Source organism: Setaria viridis, chromosome 9 (assembly GCF_005286985.2).
Source record: "Setaria viridis chromosome 9, Setaria_viridis_v4.0, whole genome shotgun sequence".
NCBI classification, from domain to species: Eukaryota; Viridiplantae; Streptophyta; class Magnoliopsida; order Poales; family Poaceae; genus Setaria; species Setaria viridis.
In genome coordinates, this window is record NC_048271.2 from 34,098,517 (window position 1) to 34,114,958 (window position 16,442).

At 47.6% G+C, this 16,442-nt stretch overlaps 1 protein-coding gene across 1 annotated transcript; it reads left to right on the forward strand.

The window, feature by feature from the left end:
* Positions 1 to 11,948: 11,948 nt before the first annotated feature.
* Positions 11,949 to 14,191, forward strand: LOC117836779 (cationic amino acid transporter 5). Its single transcript, XM_034716272.2, has one exon. The coding sequence runs from the start codon at positions 12,109 to 12,111 to the stop codon at positions 13,891 to 13,893; it is 1,785 nt and encodes a 594-aa protein (XP_034572163.1). The 5' UTR covers positions 11,949 to 12,108; the 3' UTR covers positions 13,894 to 14,191.
* The last annotated feature ends 2,251 nt before the right edge of the window (positions 14,192 to 16,442 follow it).

Here is a 16,442-nt window from a genome sequence, read left to right on the forward strand (position 1 = left end):
CTGTTGCCGCCGCTGCTGCTCTTCATCAAGGTCAGCTAGCGACGATGAATCAAAGCAAGTGACCGGCTTCAACTTGAATCGGTTGCTCAGCTATGCGGCGGTCGAGGGCGCGGGTATTTATAAGTAACCCATCAACGGCAGCGATGACGGAGCCGCCGCAGTCACAAGCGGCGGCGACGTCATCGTGTCGGTCAGCGTGATGCGATGGTGGCGATCGATTCGTGCATGAACGGATGGGATGGACTCTGCAACTTTATTATACAAGAATAATGGATATGCGAATAACAGAACTCCACAAGACAGTGGTAGCTGGAGTCAGCAACGCCACGTGTGCGAAATACGAGGCCCAACGAAATGATGACGAACTGCTGACGGAAGGTACAGCATATATGCTCCAATCAGAGGTGTGCAGGTTGCAATCATGCCCAGGGGCCAGGGTTCAGTATGCCATTATCTGCGTACAAAGTTCAAGAAAACCAACGATCAAGAAAACCGAGCGTGGAATGGCATAGAGTAAACTTGATCGGATTGACATTCGCAGGCACTCCTCTCCCTACTTTCTCCTCCACCATCGCCTCCTCTCCTCCCTCTCCTCCTCTCTGCGCCGCCACCGCCACCTCCCCTGCGCGCCACTACCGCACCCCCTCCCGCTCTGCTGCCCCTCCCGTTCCCCCTCTGCTCGCGGCAGCGGGGCGAGGGCAGGGCAGTGGCGCGCAGGGGAGCGGCCGGGCGGGCGAGCGGGTGGTGGGCGAGCGAGTGAGGGGCGCACGGGCGGTGGGTGGGTGAGCGGCGCGCGGGGCGGCGGGCGGGTGGCCTAATTTTTTTTTTTAACCTTTTTAGTTCCGATTGGTATTACCAACCGGGACTAAAGGAGGTCTTTAATTCCGGGTGAATGATCCGGGACTATCTTTTGTCTCGAATAGTTAGTTCCGGTTGGATTTTCGGGATCTAACCCTATCCAACCAGGTCTAAAGGTAGGTCTTCCACCAGTGCCGCCTGACGCCTGACCTACACGCGCGTCCCGCCACCCACCGGCTCACCACTGTGGCTCGCCGTCACCATGCGGTTGGTTCGAAGAGAAGACTTTTCCAGTAGAGAGGAGGATAGGAGAGAAGGGAAAGAACAGAGGGAAAAAAAAAGAACATTTATTATGGATCCATTTAGAGAAACTATGCGTTGGGTGACACAGTTTCTATTGGAAGCTTGTTGCTGACATGGCAGTGTAGAAACTACCCATGGGACACAGTTTCTACAGGAAGTTTGTTGCTGATATGGCAGCGTAGAAATTACCCATGGACTTTATGGGTTGGGAGACTTGGGACTGTACTGAGCGGTTCCTTTCCGCATTCTATCCCATGCTAGACTTAGGTATGGCCAGAGCATGATCACGTCATCCGGCCGTCAATGCCTTTTCCATCGATCGTTGAGCACAGGAAACACACAAGAAAGGCGCAGCAACTGGTGGGCAGCGAGTCCGTGCGGTTGTGCATACTTGTGACGGCACGCCCTCACACTTCAGGGTGTTTGCTGAACTCAGGCAACCAATGTTGAAAAGCAAGTGCTTGTCTCGTCTCGCCCACGGTGTGAGGTACATCCGGACAGGTAGCCTGGCCGGCCAGTCCACGGAAGCGGCGGGAGTCCAGGTCCACCCTCTCGAGCACTCCTCGAGTGCCCCTCCTCTCTACCCACATCGGGCCGGCACCTGAGCTACGTTCGTGTACGCGTAACACAACCGCATGCACCTCATCCACCAGTGCTCCGCGCAGTGTGCCGTTTACGCTTGGCCACGGAGCAAGTGCCCGCGCGCGCCGCCGCCACGGCCGTGTCCTTGAATTAGATGCGCTGCATTGCGGCAACAGCAACACAATCTCGATCAGGCTACCTAGAGCGATGTCGCAGTGTGGCACCCATCAGACCATCACCATTATCAGGCCTCAAAGACCGTGGCGCTGAACGAAGCCTCAGCGACAGATTTGTAAATCATGGACCATGTAATTAAAGCATACGCGTGGCGGAACGTACAACTCCACGTTTGAAACATTTGTCTAGTCAGCAAGCCATTCTATAAAATTGGGGGCGACGTGTTTGGTAATAAAACTAACGAACTACTCCCACCGTTTCAAATTGTAGGTTATTTTAGTTTTCTAGATGCATATATGTTAGCGACGGACGAGTGCAAACCTCTTCGTAATTGGGTGTAGTGGTTTAATTAGCGTGGCAAAGAACATGAATAAATCATATTTCTGTAATATTAATATTATTATGTATGGTGGATTTTTTTTAAAGGAACGTATCTGGTGCAAACCATCTACCCCGTGCAATCTTGAAAACTCTGAATTAAGGTCACAAGATGCTAATCCAATGGATAGGGTTAGAGATAGGGTTATTTTGCAATTCAGCGTCCGTCGGTCAGTAGGTTTTTTTTGAATCCCCCTACCCCTTGAATCTGTTCCCCCCGGCCCCCTTCAATCGCGATAAGCCGCCACCGCCCCTTCCACCGCCCGTGGCCCTCCGCCGGCCTGATGAGGGCACCGCCACCCCTTGGCCCCTTCGTCGCCACCCGTGGCCCTCCGCCAGCTTGGTGAGGGCGCCGCCACCCCTTCGCCTCTCGCCCCTTCGCCCCTTCCCGGATGAAGTTGTGCCTGAGAGGAGGCAGAAGGCCGTGGTGACGGCGCTGCTGATGGCCGAGGATGGGAAAACGACCCACGGGCGGCGGAGCCGACAACGCCATCTCAGAAAGATGAGTGGTGGCAGACCTCCAGCAGCGACAGACGGTGGTGAAGCAGGCACGATCAACGATCGACTTCATCCGGGAAGGGGCGAAGGGGCGGCGAGAGGCAAGAGGCGAGAGGCGAAGGGTTGGTGGCGCCCTCACCAGGCCGGCGGAGGGCCACGGGCGGCAGCGAACCGCGATGGAAGTGGTGTCAGCAACTTATCGCGATGGAAGGGGCATGGGAGAAACGGAAGGATTCGCAAAAAAACCTGTTGGCCGGCGGGCGCTAAATTGCAAAATAACTCCATCTCTGACCTTATCCATTGTATTAGCATCTTGTGGTCTTGATTCATAGTTTCCGAGGTTGCACGGGTAGATGGTTTGCACCAGATACGTTCCTTTTTTTAATAATATCAATTATATATTATTCATGTTTGTTGCGTCATGTTATGTGGTTGGAGATACATATTTTAATTTGGTTGATCAAAACTTGTAGAAAATAAATAATAAATGAATACCAAAATCCATTTTGCTGCACATGGCGGGTGGCTAAAGATGCCTGCCACCACTGTGCTCGCGGGCAACACCCATCAGTGCAAATAGCCATTTGTGTTAGCAGAAGGTTCTTGGCGGATGCGACACCCGCTAGCACAAAATCTTTTCTGGCATAATGAAGAGAACACTTCGAAGTCGTCTTACATAGTGCTAGCATTTAAAAGAACAATTCGGAAACAAACCTGGATCATTAATTTCTTTTAAAATACATTATCAATTGTTGCAAAAATCAATGGCATATTGAAGCTACATGAAAATAATTTAATTAACTGTTAGTCAAAACTTACAAAGTTTGACATTTTTTTTTCTGAAATCCTAACACGCCATAAGCCCCTTGGCCCTAACGTAAAGGAAACGAGGGAGTGGCAACTAGCAAGTACATCGTTGGATTGGGTCATAATGTGTGTTATGAGTCACTGGTCGTCCTCGGAGTTTGCCCAGGCCATGCACTCCTGCTGCATCTGCCCCAGCGTCCTGCCGCTGCCGCCGCCGCCATCGCCATTCTGCTGCTGCTGCGCCGCCGCATTGGCACTGGTACCAGCAGCAGCCTGCGGCAGTGAATTGGCGCTCGTGAGTTGCTGGACGAGACGGCGCGGAACTGGGTGGGGTGAACGACGAGCACCACCGTGTCCGCGGGGTCTCGGCGCCTCCAGTGCGGTCTCGCCAGCTTGCCGCCGCAGGCTGCATCGGCGGCCTGCTGCTTCTTGATCCTGCTGCTGCCGTCGCTGCCGCCCTCCATGAACCGCTAGCCTCCCTTCGTCTAGGAAAGAATGCAATTCTAGGATTTAAAAGTTGTCCAAAAAAGAATGCAACTTTAGCATATAGTAGTAGCATGGGTGCACATAGCAATTTAAGTTGTGAGTTGGTGCTAGCCAAGGACAAGTACATTGGTGTTGTCTAATCGGTGATCTCATGCATTGACACGTAATCTTGAGACGAGTTAACAAACAACATGTACAATGAGTAGTCTTTTTAAATTGTCACATAATAATTCTATTTTCTTAATTTATGCATAAGAAAAAAGAAATATTGTGAGTTGCATACAACCACAACTTGTATAATGGTGTAGCTGTCTTATAGTCCTAAAATCTAGCATATGAGGTGGTTGTTTCGCGAAACAACGACCTCTTTCTCTCTCCTCCACATCAGAAAAATCTGACGTGATATTGCATGAGATGACCTATGAGACTGCTGAGGTATAGCAATGTACTTGCTCTAAGTGACTATAGAAATTTCTATTAACTTGGAGTGAGGTGGTACTTGAGACTATCTTCCATTTAAAATATTGTTGGAGTAAGGATACATGCGTCATTTTACCTATTTATTAGTTTGTGTGAAAAATATTAGAGTTGTATTCTTTTCGGACGGAGGGAGTAGTTTTGTGCTGCTGCTGGGCAAATTAAAAGAGAAGACGACTGGCGGACTGAGCCTAGACAGTGGCGGGCGGAGTCAAATTCAATTCGATGCAAACTACGCGCCGCGCGCTACGAGGATGAGGATCCAACGCTGGTGAGTGGTGACTGGCGACATCGGCGAGGTCGTCACTGCTACCGATTAGCCGTAGGTAACCCGTAACCGCTGCGTGTGAGGAGTGAATAAAATAACAATGCTACCGGAAGTCAAGAACGGCAGGGTGGAATAGTCCAGCACATCACGGCATGCACCCGCAGGTAGCAGTAGGGAGTCAAACGGAAGTGCGAGTGGTCAAATAAATGATCCTCCGAGGTCCGGGCCAGGTACTCTACTCGAGATGGGAGATGACGGAAGACGGATCGATCGCTGGAGCCATAGCCCATAGAGGCCACAGGCCAGGTCGTTGAGAGCGCAGGAATGACGAAGTGGTGACGCATGGATGATTGGGACGTCAGGCAGTGTGCAGATCGAGAACGCGGCGGGATATATCGTGGCGCTACATTGGCGCACCTTTCTTCTTTCAGTCCAACGGCTAACATTGGCGTAGATTACTCCCTTCAAATTGTACGTCGTTTTGACTTTTTTAAATTTATAGACATACAAGTGCATACATCTATGCACCTAAAAAAGTCAAAATGACCTACAATTTGAAACAGAGGGAGTATTAGAATTAAGCAGTCAGGTTCTTTTAGTCATAGAAAGGATGTTTTGATTATTACTAGACTTTTTAGTAAAGTGCATGGCCGGTATTTAAACTTGTCCCGCTGTATCACTTGTAGATCTCCATACTCTCAAAATGTATATCTAGCACTCTAAACTTGGACCCGGGTGTCATTTAGATCCCTATACACTCAAACTATAGATCTTACTCCTTAAACTTGGTTTTGGATCATATATATGTCCCTGAACTCTTGAAATGTAATTCAAGCAAACGTTTACTATCATTGGCACATCTTCTGACTTGTTTGCCCCTTCAGGTTCTCTTAATATTTGTCCAATAATTTATCTTATAATTAAATCCCTAATTTTAGTTTAGTAAACAATGAATTTTTCAATTTTGAACAATCTTCCAAGAATAATAGAGCACGCCTGTCATGTGCACCTAGTTAAAATATTACCTTCAATGTAAAAGATCATCAATCTTTCTGGATTCAAGACATCAGTATTCTCCGCATAGTTAAGCTGAAATTCACTTTATTTGACTATAATTAAATTATATCCATGTAAACATAAAGTTTTTTTTATCAATTTAATTGAGATGGCAATAAATTTAGAGAGTATATGAATCTAGATGACAACCAAAGCCAAATTTAGGAGGCTAGATTTGTATTCTAAGAGTATAAGTATCTAAATGAGACTTGAGCCCAAGTTTTGGGAGCCATATATTCATTTTAAGAGTACGGGGATATAAATGACACAATCGGATAAGTTTAAGAATCGACCATACGCTTTACTCTTATGTTAATACCAACACGGATAGTTGTACTAAAGATTTGACGATGTTCTTGAGATATTGTGTAACGACTCAGCCCAGGAAAACAACTCATGCTCATTGTGCACACTGAGTGGACCATACCTACACTGCAACCTGCTTACGCTTTGGTTGAAGTACTTCCTAGAGCTAGCTATTTAAGTTGGTTCATCCCACTCTCCACTTTCAATTTAGGACTGAAGTCCTAGAGCTACCATACCACATGCATGGTACTCCAAATTGTTGGCCTACTGGCCTCGCCTAACTGGCCCATGGGCTGGATGTCACATATTGTGAATGTGTTAGACTACATTAGAGTCTGGGGAGCAATGTAGGCGTGCATATCTTCCGAGCCAACATTAATGTAAATCACTACGCTTAACACTGTACGTGAGAATCGGGTATTTGGTAACGAGTGAAGACAAGTAAACATCATATCATCGGATCAACCTTCCTCGATCATGATCGAACTCCAAGTGCTTAGGTCTGCATGGACGACCAAAGGGGCATGTGCCCTCCATTAGGGAATCGTAGGCGAAGTCACCGACGGCCACTATAAGAAATCCTTTTAATACATGATGAATTTTCGTTGATGTTTATTGGAAAAGTCATAAATAGGATAACATATATGACGATTTATCAATTTACAAGACGGATTTGCAAATGGTGTGATGTGTGCTTTTACCGCTTATTTAAATCTAAATTTGCTCTAAATCATTAGAAATATATATAAAACTCTTTTATTTTATATTTTTATTTAATTTTTCTTTTCGGTTTGCTTAGTTCTGGCGAACCTCGTTTTGCCATCAGGTCTCCCCCAGCAAAGGTGGGGCCTCCTATATGCCTTCCGGAAGGCAGATAATAAACGGGCCGATGCCCAAGTCGTTGGTGGGCTGCGAGCTGGACATTTTTTTTACAAATATAATTTGAAAGAAGAAAAGACAACTTTTCTACATGACAATTGGCAATGTAAATTCAAACTTGGTAATAGGAATGCTTATGATACGTACATACATAGAACATTTTTGTAGTTTCCAGCATACATATTGCCTACTGATAAGTATTTGGCGATGTGCTCTTGTCAGGTCGAAGGATAAGATGCAACAAGGAATAAGGAGTTAAAAGAGATTGAAAATTTGAAGACGGCAACGTAGTAGAATAGTGGTTTTGGTCGATCCAAAACTCATTGTTACCTTTTTCACATCCAGTTTTAAAATAAAATCAAGTGCTACCTTTATATATGCTAGAATCTAGTTTCATACATATATTGACATCATCAGTGAATAACTGTCACAATATCACGTAAAGGAATATAAATAATGACTTACGAGTCTATCAGAGATATACAGCTTAATCCTGGAAATAGAGGCTTCAAACTTCACAAGCAATCGACTGGGGGCTGCGTACGCCTAGAACTTAGCATCATCTTCAGAAAACTTCACACACCTTCATCTTCTGAACAGCAGTAAGTAAGGATGAGTACACTTATGGTTGGTACTCAGCAAGGTCACAAGACATAACCAGAATAACGATTTAAGTCCATCTTCAAGTTTATTAATCATGTGAGAGTCTAGATCGCTCTTGATCGTGAGCACGGCTGATATATCAGTTTTACATTCTGTAGAGGTTGTGCACTTTAACCACAAGTCGCGTTAAAGTTTAGAAGAACTTTGGACCCAACCATGCTGTGCAAAAGTAGGCACTTATCACACTACCGAGGTGTGACTGCATAGGGACGTTAAGGCCTTTACAAAGATTCCCTAATAAGAAGTAGCCCGCTAAGGTTTCCGGATCAGTAGCAGAGCATAAACCTCTCTCAAGACTGCGAAGCTACCATAGAGCAGATCAGCCTGAGGGCCGGGCTATACCCAATCTGCCGTCGTCCCTCTTGCCCTTTCAGAAAGACCGCTTCAAACTAGAGTCTCTAATTAATTAGCCAAGACCAGAGCCATGTAGTTCTTGTGGTTCCACTATTTTCCTAGGTGGTTCTCCATGTTCCAATTAATGTATGGTAATCTTGTAAATAAGCATAGATAGAAGGATGGTTAGGAACACTTGGCTTTCTCCAACGAAAAGTTATTCTTACTACTCTTCAGCTCTTGCTCTCTTGAAACTCTTAATCTTCAAATCTTTCGAACAATGATCCTTCTGCTCGAAGTAATCACCACCACAAATATACAAGAAAACAAACAAGTACAACTAAAAACAATACATGAAAATAAAAGAAAAGCTTTAAAAGAACATACTAAAGGATAGGGCTTGATTCTAGGATCACGAAGGTGCGTGAAACACTAAGAACGATGGTACCGTTGAAATATACATCTATCAAAGAAAGTTTTTGTAAAGGAAAAGACAAGAGCTATATGTTGCAGTTATTTTAATTAGAAATCATATGTAAAGGATACTTTTATAAAATATCCAAAGTTAGAGTTAATTCAAATAATATTTGTATATGGAAAGACGATGTAAAACTTAGTCAACTTTTATTTATAAATATTCATGTACAAATTATGCCATTTAAATATTTAACTTTGGAAAATAAACTATATGTAATAACATCTAATCGATAACTTTATATATCGCATTGAACTAAAACAAGTTATAATTAGAAACTTATTCACGTTGATGTTAATCATATTAACACTTGCTTTAAATAAAATCGTTGTATAAACCTAATTAGCTTTTAATTAGAAAAAGCTAAGTAAATAAGTATTAATCAAAATTAATACCATATTTATTTTCAAAAAAACAAAACATGGCAAAACAATGTTGCTAAACTATAGTTTACGATTAGAAGATTAACACAGCTAGAACCGGCTAACGAAACTTTGGTTGAGAAGATACACTATCAAAAGATTTAGGTTCATAAAAGAAAAGAAACTATATGCTTCACACATTTTAAATGTAGAAATCAATGTGGATGATATTTCAGAGAAATATCCTATGTTAAAATTAACTCACATTATATTTATCTTTTGAAACTCCGAAGTAAAGCTTAGTCAAATTTTAGTTAGAAACGTTCATGTATAGTTTATACCACTTTAAATATTTAATTTGGAAAAGATATCATGAATAGGTGAAACCGTAGACAATAGGGGCTAAGAAGAAACCTTAGAATCAGTGAATAGGCATCATGAATAGGTGAAATCTCAGGGTTAGATCTGTCAAAGATCATAGAATCTAGTCATCATGAATAGGTGAAACCTCGGGATTAGATCCGTCAAAGATCATGGCTTGGGCTAGATCGAAAGGATCTAAGGTTTCCGAGGTTTTTATGCAAGAGCCGCAAGGCACAAGGAAACCTGTAAGAATTAAAGAGTTTCGCAAGGGCCAAAATGAAAAATCTCAAGGGGAGCTTGTCCATGGTGGATGACGCTCTGGCTGACCAAAATGCTCGGCGCTTCGGCAACTAGGGTCAGCGGCGAGGATTGGCCGGATTTGGCCGCTGCCGGCGACGAATATTGGACGGCGGGGCGGCTCAGCCTTCGCGTGGTGGTGGCGCTCTAGCAGTGGAATGGCCACGGTGTCGACCATACATCTATGGGCCCACCAGGAGGTATGGACAGTCCTAGATATGGGGCTCTACACCAAAACGTGTCAGACTTGGAGACTACGGTGTAGGACAGCGTGGTCTACATGGAGGACAAGAACTAGTTGAGGATTATGAAACTACTCGTAGCAATTAGAGTAGGACTCTCTTATCAAATCCGACTAGTATTCTTGTAAGCAACCGACCTGTAACCCTGCCCCCAGCACTATAAGACAAGGCAGGGACCCCCTCTGAACAAGTTCAATCAATATAATCCGACCAACACATAGGAAGTTCAATCAATATAATCCGACCAACACATAGAACGTAGGGTATTATGCGACATAAGCGACTCGAACCTGTCTAAATTGTGTGTTCGAGTTTACCTCGAGTTCCTAATCTCGGCGAGCCCCACGCATAAAATACTCCTTGGGTACCCCCTCGGTAGGGGATCTCTCCAAAGATCCACTGACGAACTCGATGGCTCGAGTCATCATCAAGCCCACCGTGCGTTCGAAGCGGGCGTGACGTTCGTCTTCGGCTCCTGGGTCTGTGTCATGGACGGTGCTAGAAACTTCCACTGCTGAGCTTCGGTTGATCGTCGTGGAGCTCTTGGTGGCGATGGACTTCGCTGGCGACGTCCAGGTCTGGAGAATTGGCACGGCGCAGACCGGCAACGGCGCTTGGCTCCGCCTCCATGGATGGTGGCGGCGCTTGCGCAAGGCAGTGAGGTGGCGGTTCAGTAGGGCATGCAGGGCTCAGGTTCGCCTTAAATAGGCGCAGGGCACGAAGCTGGTCGTGGCATGCACGCCAAGAAGGCGCCGATGGCGGTCGTGCTGCGCCGATGCTGATGTGCGGCTGGGACCGGATGGGCCTTGGCGGGCCGGTCGTTGGGCTAGAGCGGGTCGAGCCCAAGGCTCGGCCCAGAGGGAAAGGATTTATTTTTTTCAGAAATAATTCCCGTGAAAAAAATATAGAGAAAATCCAGATAATTCATTTAATTCATGAAAAATACTTAAAAATCCTTAAAATTCCAGGAAAATTCTAGGGATTGATTGGGACACGAGGATTCCAAATAAAATATTTGGAGCTCGTGAAAAGGATTCTAGAACCTTCCAAAAATTGGATTTAGCTCTTGTAAAATGAGAATAAATCCCAGAAAAATCTGGAAAATTCTCAGAGGAACCTAACCATTGCCTGAATGCATTTTTGAAACTTTTGCACTCATGAAATACCAAAATGCATTAGCATGAAAGCACACACTAAGAACAACTTTATTTAATTCAGAAAAAACAACCAATTATTTTTCCTATAAGTTTCCTATCAAGAAAATAAATGTTGGAAAAATTTGAAATCATGAGAAAATCATTGTATAATTATTCTTTTTAATCACATCCTGAAATCCAAAAATTTCAGCGTGTGACACCTTTCTAATTCATGATGAAATGGTTGTGTGGTCTCTTGTCTGGTGTGATCTGTACCTATGATTTCAATGCTATATGCCTGTTAACTTGTGTGACTTGAGATAGTGATTTACTGCCTGTACCTTTATAATATACTTATGTTTTGGGGATAAAATGGGTTTGTTTGACACATATAGGTGGGCTGTGTTGTTTGTGAATGGTGCAATATGAAATTGGGCTAGAATTTGTTTGGCCTGTAAATTGATGGTCCTATGTAAAAAATGAGCCTACAATTAGGCCGTGCTTAAAAAATGGGCTAGAGGATACAAAAGTACCTTATTGGGCTAAGCTCACAATGAAATGGGCCTACAATTAGGTAGCCATGTCACCATCCAAGTTGGCTATCCACATACCAACATATAAATCATCTCCAGGGTAGCTATGGGTACCACTGTACCAGTAATAGCATAACGACTACTATTTCTACATTGTGGCTGCTGTGAGATGGGTAGTTCCCCGTCCCGTACGTGTGTGAGGACAACGGGGTCTCGATCAACAGTGACAGGCCAAGCGAGCCGGGACGCTGGACCCAAGTGTGGACTCTGGCTCGTGCCAACGCACGCGCACGTCCCCAAGTCGTGCTGCTGCTGCGGAACAACTGCTGAAAAGGATGCGACTCAAATTCCGTGCTTTGTCTTGCTTCCATTTTTTTCGCTTCAGACACGAAGCCATCGGGTCCTACTGTTTCTGAGTAACATAACGCTACCGGTCCAAGATCTCATTCCAGATGGGATGGGACAGTAAGCAGCCGGATTTCCTGTAACGACCGGCACTACATGACAGCTTCGACACGCCACTCAATTGGAATCTGAGGCGTGCAAGACTCCAAGCGAACCCGTCACATTGGCTGAACAAAGTAACCAGTCACAGTCAGCACTACCATGTCTTCAGCCTCCCCTGTCCACGGCGCACTCGCCGGCCGGCTCCTCTCGCTCCACACGAACTCGCGCGAGACATCGGAGACATGGCGGCCGTGGAGACGCCATCACCGGCGCGCGCCGCGGATGGTGGCAAACTGGAGGAGGCCTCGGAAGCGAGGAGCTACTGGCGGTGGCGCAAGGACGACTTCTTCCCGGAGCCGTCGTTCGGGAGCTGGGCCGCCTACCGCGCGGCGCTGGCGGCGACCCCGGCCCGCCTCCGCGACCGCCTCGTCGGCCGCTCCACCGACGCGGCCGAGCTCGGCGCGCTGCGCCGGCGCAGCGAGAACGAGATGCGCCGCTGCCTCACATGGTGGGACCTCACCTGGTTCGGCTTCGGCTCCGTCATCGGCGCCGGGATCTTCGTGCTCACCGGCCAGGAGGCGCGAGACCACGCCGGCCCCGCCATCGTGCTCTCCTACGCCGCGTCCGGCCTCTCCGCCATCCTCTCCGTCTTCTGCTACACGGAGTTCGCCGTAGAGATCCCCGTGGCCGGCGGCTCCTTCGCCTACATCCGGGTCGAGCTCGGCGACGCCGCGGCGTTTGTCGCCGCCGCCAACCTCATTCTCGAGAGCGTCATCGGCAAGGCGGCGGTAGCGCGCTCCTGGACGTCGTACCTGGCCTCGCTCATGAACAAGCCGGCGAGCGCGCTGCGGATCCAGACGTCCCTTGCGGAAGGGTACAACGAGCTGGACCCCATCGCGGTGGCGGTGATCGCGGTCACCGCGGCCCTGGCCATGGCGAGCTCCAAGGGCACCTCCCGCGTCAACTGGGTGGCCTCCGCCGTCCACGTGCTCGTCATCGCGTTCGTCATCGTCGCTGGGTTCATCCACGCGAATCCTCGCAACCTGAACCCGTTCATGCCGTACGGCGTGCCGGGCGTGTTCCGGGCGGCGGCGATCGTGTACTTCGCGTACGGCGGGTTCGACAATATCGCCACCATGGCGGAGGAGACCAAGAACCCGCCGCGGGACATCCCGCTGGGCCTTCTGGGTTCCATGTCCGCGATCACGGTCATCTACTGCGCGATGGCGCTGGCGCTGAGCATGATGCGGCCGTACACGGCGATCGACCGGAGCGCGGCCTTCTCGGCGGCCTTCGGCAGCGTGGGGATGCGGTGGGCGCAGTACGTGGTGGCGCTGGGAGCGCTCAAAGGAATGACCACGGTCCTGCTCGTGGGTGTGGTCGGGAAGGCGCGGTACACGACGCACATGGCGCGGAGCCACGTCATCCCGCCCGTGTTCGCGCTCGTGCACCCCAGGACCGGCACCCCCGTGCACGCCACCGCGCTCGTCGCCGCCGCCAGCGCCGGCGTCGCGCTCTTCTCCAGCCTCAAGGTGCTCTCCAGCCTGCTCTCCGCCAGCACGCTCTTCATCTTCATGATGATGGCCACCGCGCTCCTGGTCCGGAGGTACTACGTGCCGGGCGTGACGACCCGGGCGCACGCGCTGCGGCTCACGGCGTTGCTGCTGCTGATCATCGGCTCGTCGATCGGCATCGCGGCGTGCTGGGGCACGTCGCCGGGGAGATGGCAGGGGTACGTGGTGCTGGTGCCAGCGTGGGCGGCCGGCACGCTCGGCATCCAGCTCCTGGTGCCGATGGCCCGGACGCCCAAGGTCTGGGGCGTGCCGCTGGTTCCGTGGCTGCCCTCTCTCTCCATCGCTACTAATGTCTTCCTCATGGGCTCGCTCGGCAAGGATGCCTTCATCCGCTTCGGCCTCTGCACCGCCGTCATGCTGGTCTACTACGTGCTCGTCGGCCTGCACGCAACCTACGACGTCGCGCATGGTGCGTGTGGCGGCGAGGAGGATGAAGAGCTCCCAGGCCGCTGATAAAAGATATGGTGGCCGCAGCTAGCAGATGTGGAGAAGGCTGGTGCATGATGTAAGAATAGAAGTATGTTTTGAATACCGGATGATGTGTGTTGAATCTCGTAGGAACGTCTGTATAGAGTATGGGTGGCTGTGGTAGACATAGGCTCCAGCTGCCTAGTCCAAAGCTGATTAACCAATAGAAGCCCACTAAAAAATTGTAGCAATAAATCATTTCTGGCTTTGCCCTCGAAAGGAGACTTCTATAGTAAGAAATTCTAAATATAGAGGTAAAATTGTATCAAAGATGTTACACTCAGTCAATCCTAACTAATTCCATCCTACCATAATAGTTGAATTCTTACCGTGCGTGGCCCACATCATCGTTGTTCAAGTAGGAAGAACTACCACATCATCCATAAGGGCAGCCACAATATGTATGAAAAGGTAGTGTTAAGCAATTAATGCACCTACAGGAGAGTACCATAACCATCAAGGAAATATTTCCTTTCTTATGGTGCATCTTAGGCTTGTGGTGCACCACAAGCGAATAAAAAACTGTTGAATCTCTCTCTCCCCGTCCCATTCCTTCTCTCTCCAATGTCATTGCCTACTCCTGCCACCACCAAGAGGAAGCTGAGAAGATGCCGGTGGCTCCAGCCAAGGCAGTGCAGGGTCAGCGACGACCGTTCCCTATCCAATCATCGTCAGATTTGCCAGTGGCAAACCCGAAAAAGCACCATTAAAAGAAGAGATGGATGGAGGTAGGACTCATGTCATGCATGAGAGTCGTTGGCGGCCACACCTTGAAATCCACCGGCTTGAGGTCCAATCCTGGGAGAGCCACAAATTTGCAAGCACTTGTCCAATCGGGGGATGGCCCCGTGGCCAAATCCAAGGATGCAGCTCGGTGATGAAGAAGATAACGCCGTCTTTGCCAAGCATAGCGAAGAGTAGGCACTTCTTGGAGCCTTCGATGATAAGGGGAACATTCAATTTTGCAAGATCTGGTCGGTTCACTATTGGATCTCGTGAAGGTGAGTCTAGCTAGATTTCATGGGATTGGAGGAAGGGTGAGCAAAAGTGAGAAGAGTGAATGCGGCTGATGCAGGAAAATGATGCGGAGGAGAAATGATTCAGGGGAGTGGAGGCCAGTGGTTGGATTGGGCTTTTTTTATTATAAAGTAGGGCCCATGTTAATGCTACCTTTTGATTGTGGTACACCGATGGAGATTGTTGTGTGCGGAGAAGTAACAAATGATAACTTTTTTGCACCCCATTGTTTTATTGCTATCTATGCTTTTACCATTGCCCTTGCCCTAAGGACGATAGTGTTTGTAGGATCACAATACAATGGAAGTCCCATATCGTTATTAGACTACAAGAAGATCTATGTCACCAACGGTACTTCAGATCTAAAAAAAAAATGTCCTACGTGATGAACCACTTTCAGCACGGTTGGTGAAATGAGCTCATCACGACATATATAGTGCTCTTGTCATGACCTGCCTGGCAATCTTGCTCACCATCAATATCCACGCTTAGCTTGGCCGCCATGCTCCAGCAGGTACTACACCACATAGTTTGCAAGTTTCTCTTGACACAGGTTCTTAATAGACTCGATGATCTATGACGCCAACGTGTCATAGATCTCAGGGTTATTATAGTAGAAAAATACTCTCTGACACAAGAACAATGCAAGACACAAGTAATGAGCACAAATTAAATCAACGAGCAACCTGAATCACGTAGCAACCGTAAGGGTTGGTGGACAATGCCTTGGCCTTTCCACACAAGCTCCGGAAGATGAATTGGATATTCATTGAAGGCACCCACTCTATGCGCTTCTGAAGGACATGGTTGGCATACTGGTCATAAACACATTTGGGCACTTTGCTACCAAGCCCTTTGGCCATTGCAACCTTCTAGTCGTTTTCCCATGCTTCAAAAACATACAGAGACAAAAATGCCAAGTGACTGATCAAAAGAACATCATAAATATATCACATAGAAATACATATGAAAGGCTAGTGCAGATTTCAAAGTTATAGGAACACTCATTGATGAAACCCGCAAGGGTTTGCTCTTTATCTTTCGATGAGAGTTTGGATTACTTGATTGAGTGTGGATTCGACATTGGTTGTCTGACTACAACTACTACAAGGATGCTATGCCTAAGGGATAGGTACATCATATCCAATCGTGATGTTCTTGCTGTGCCAAGAACACCTCTGAACCTGCTAGTAACCGAGAACAAGCAGATCAAGCCAAAGGACGAATATGAATCACAAGTTGGGGTCTTGAATCAATTAAATTGGGTGATCTAGCCCCCCACACGTATTTACAAGGAATTAGCAGTAACTAAACTTGCATCTAAACACAAATGGTGGTTGCTACTTCTATTTATTAGGACGGCTGCAACCAGGAAGTGCTGGATGAGCATTCCTAACCCTAGGACACCCTCCTCCCCTCATGGGCTTTACTAAATACAAGGCCTAAAACCTGAGGTTGTGTTGAACCTTGAGGTCTGAACATCCTTTGGTTGATTACGCAAATATGGACAAAAATGC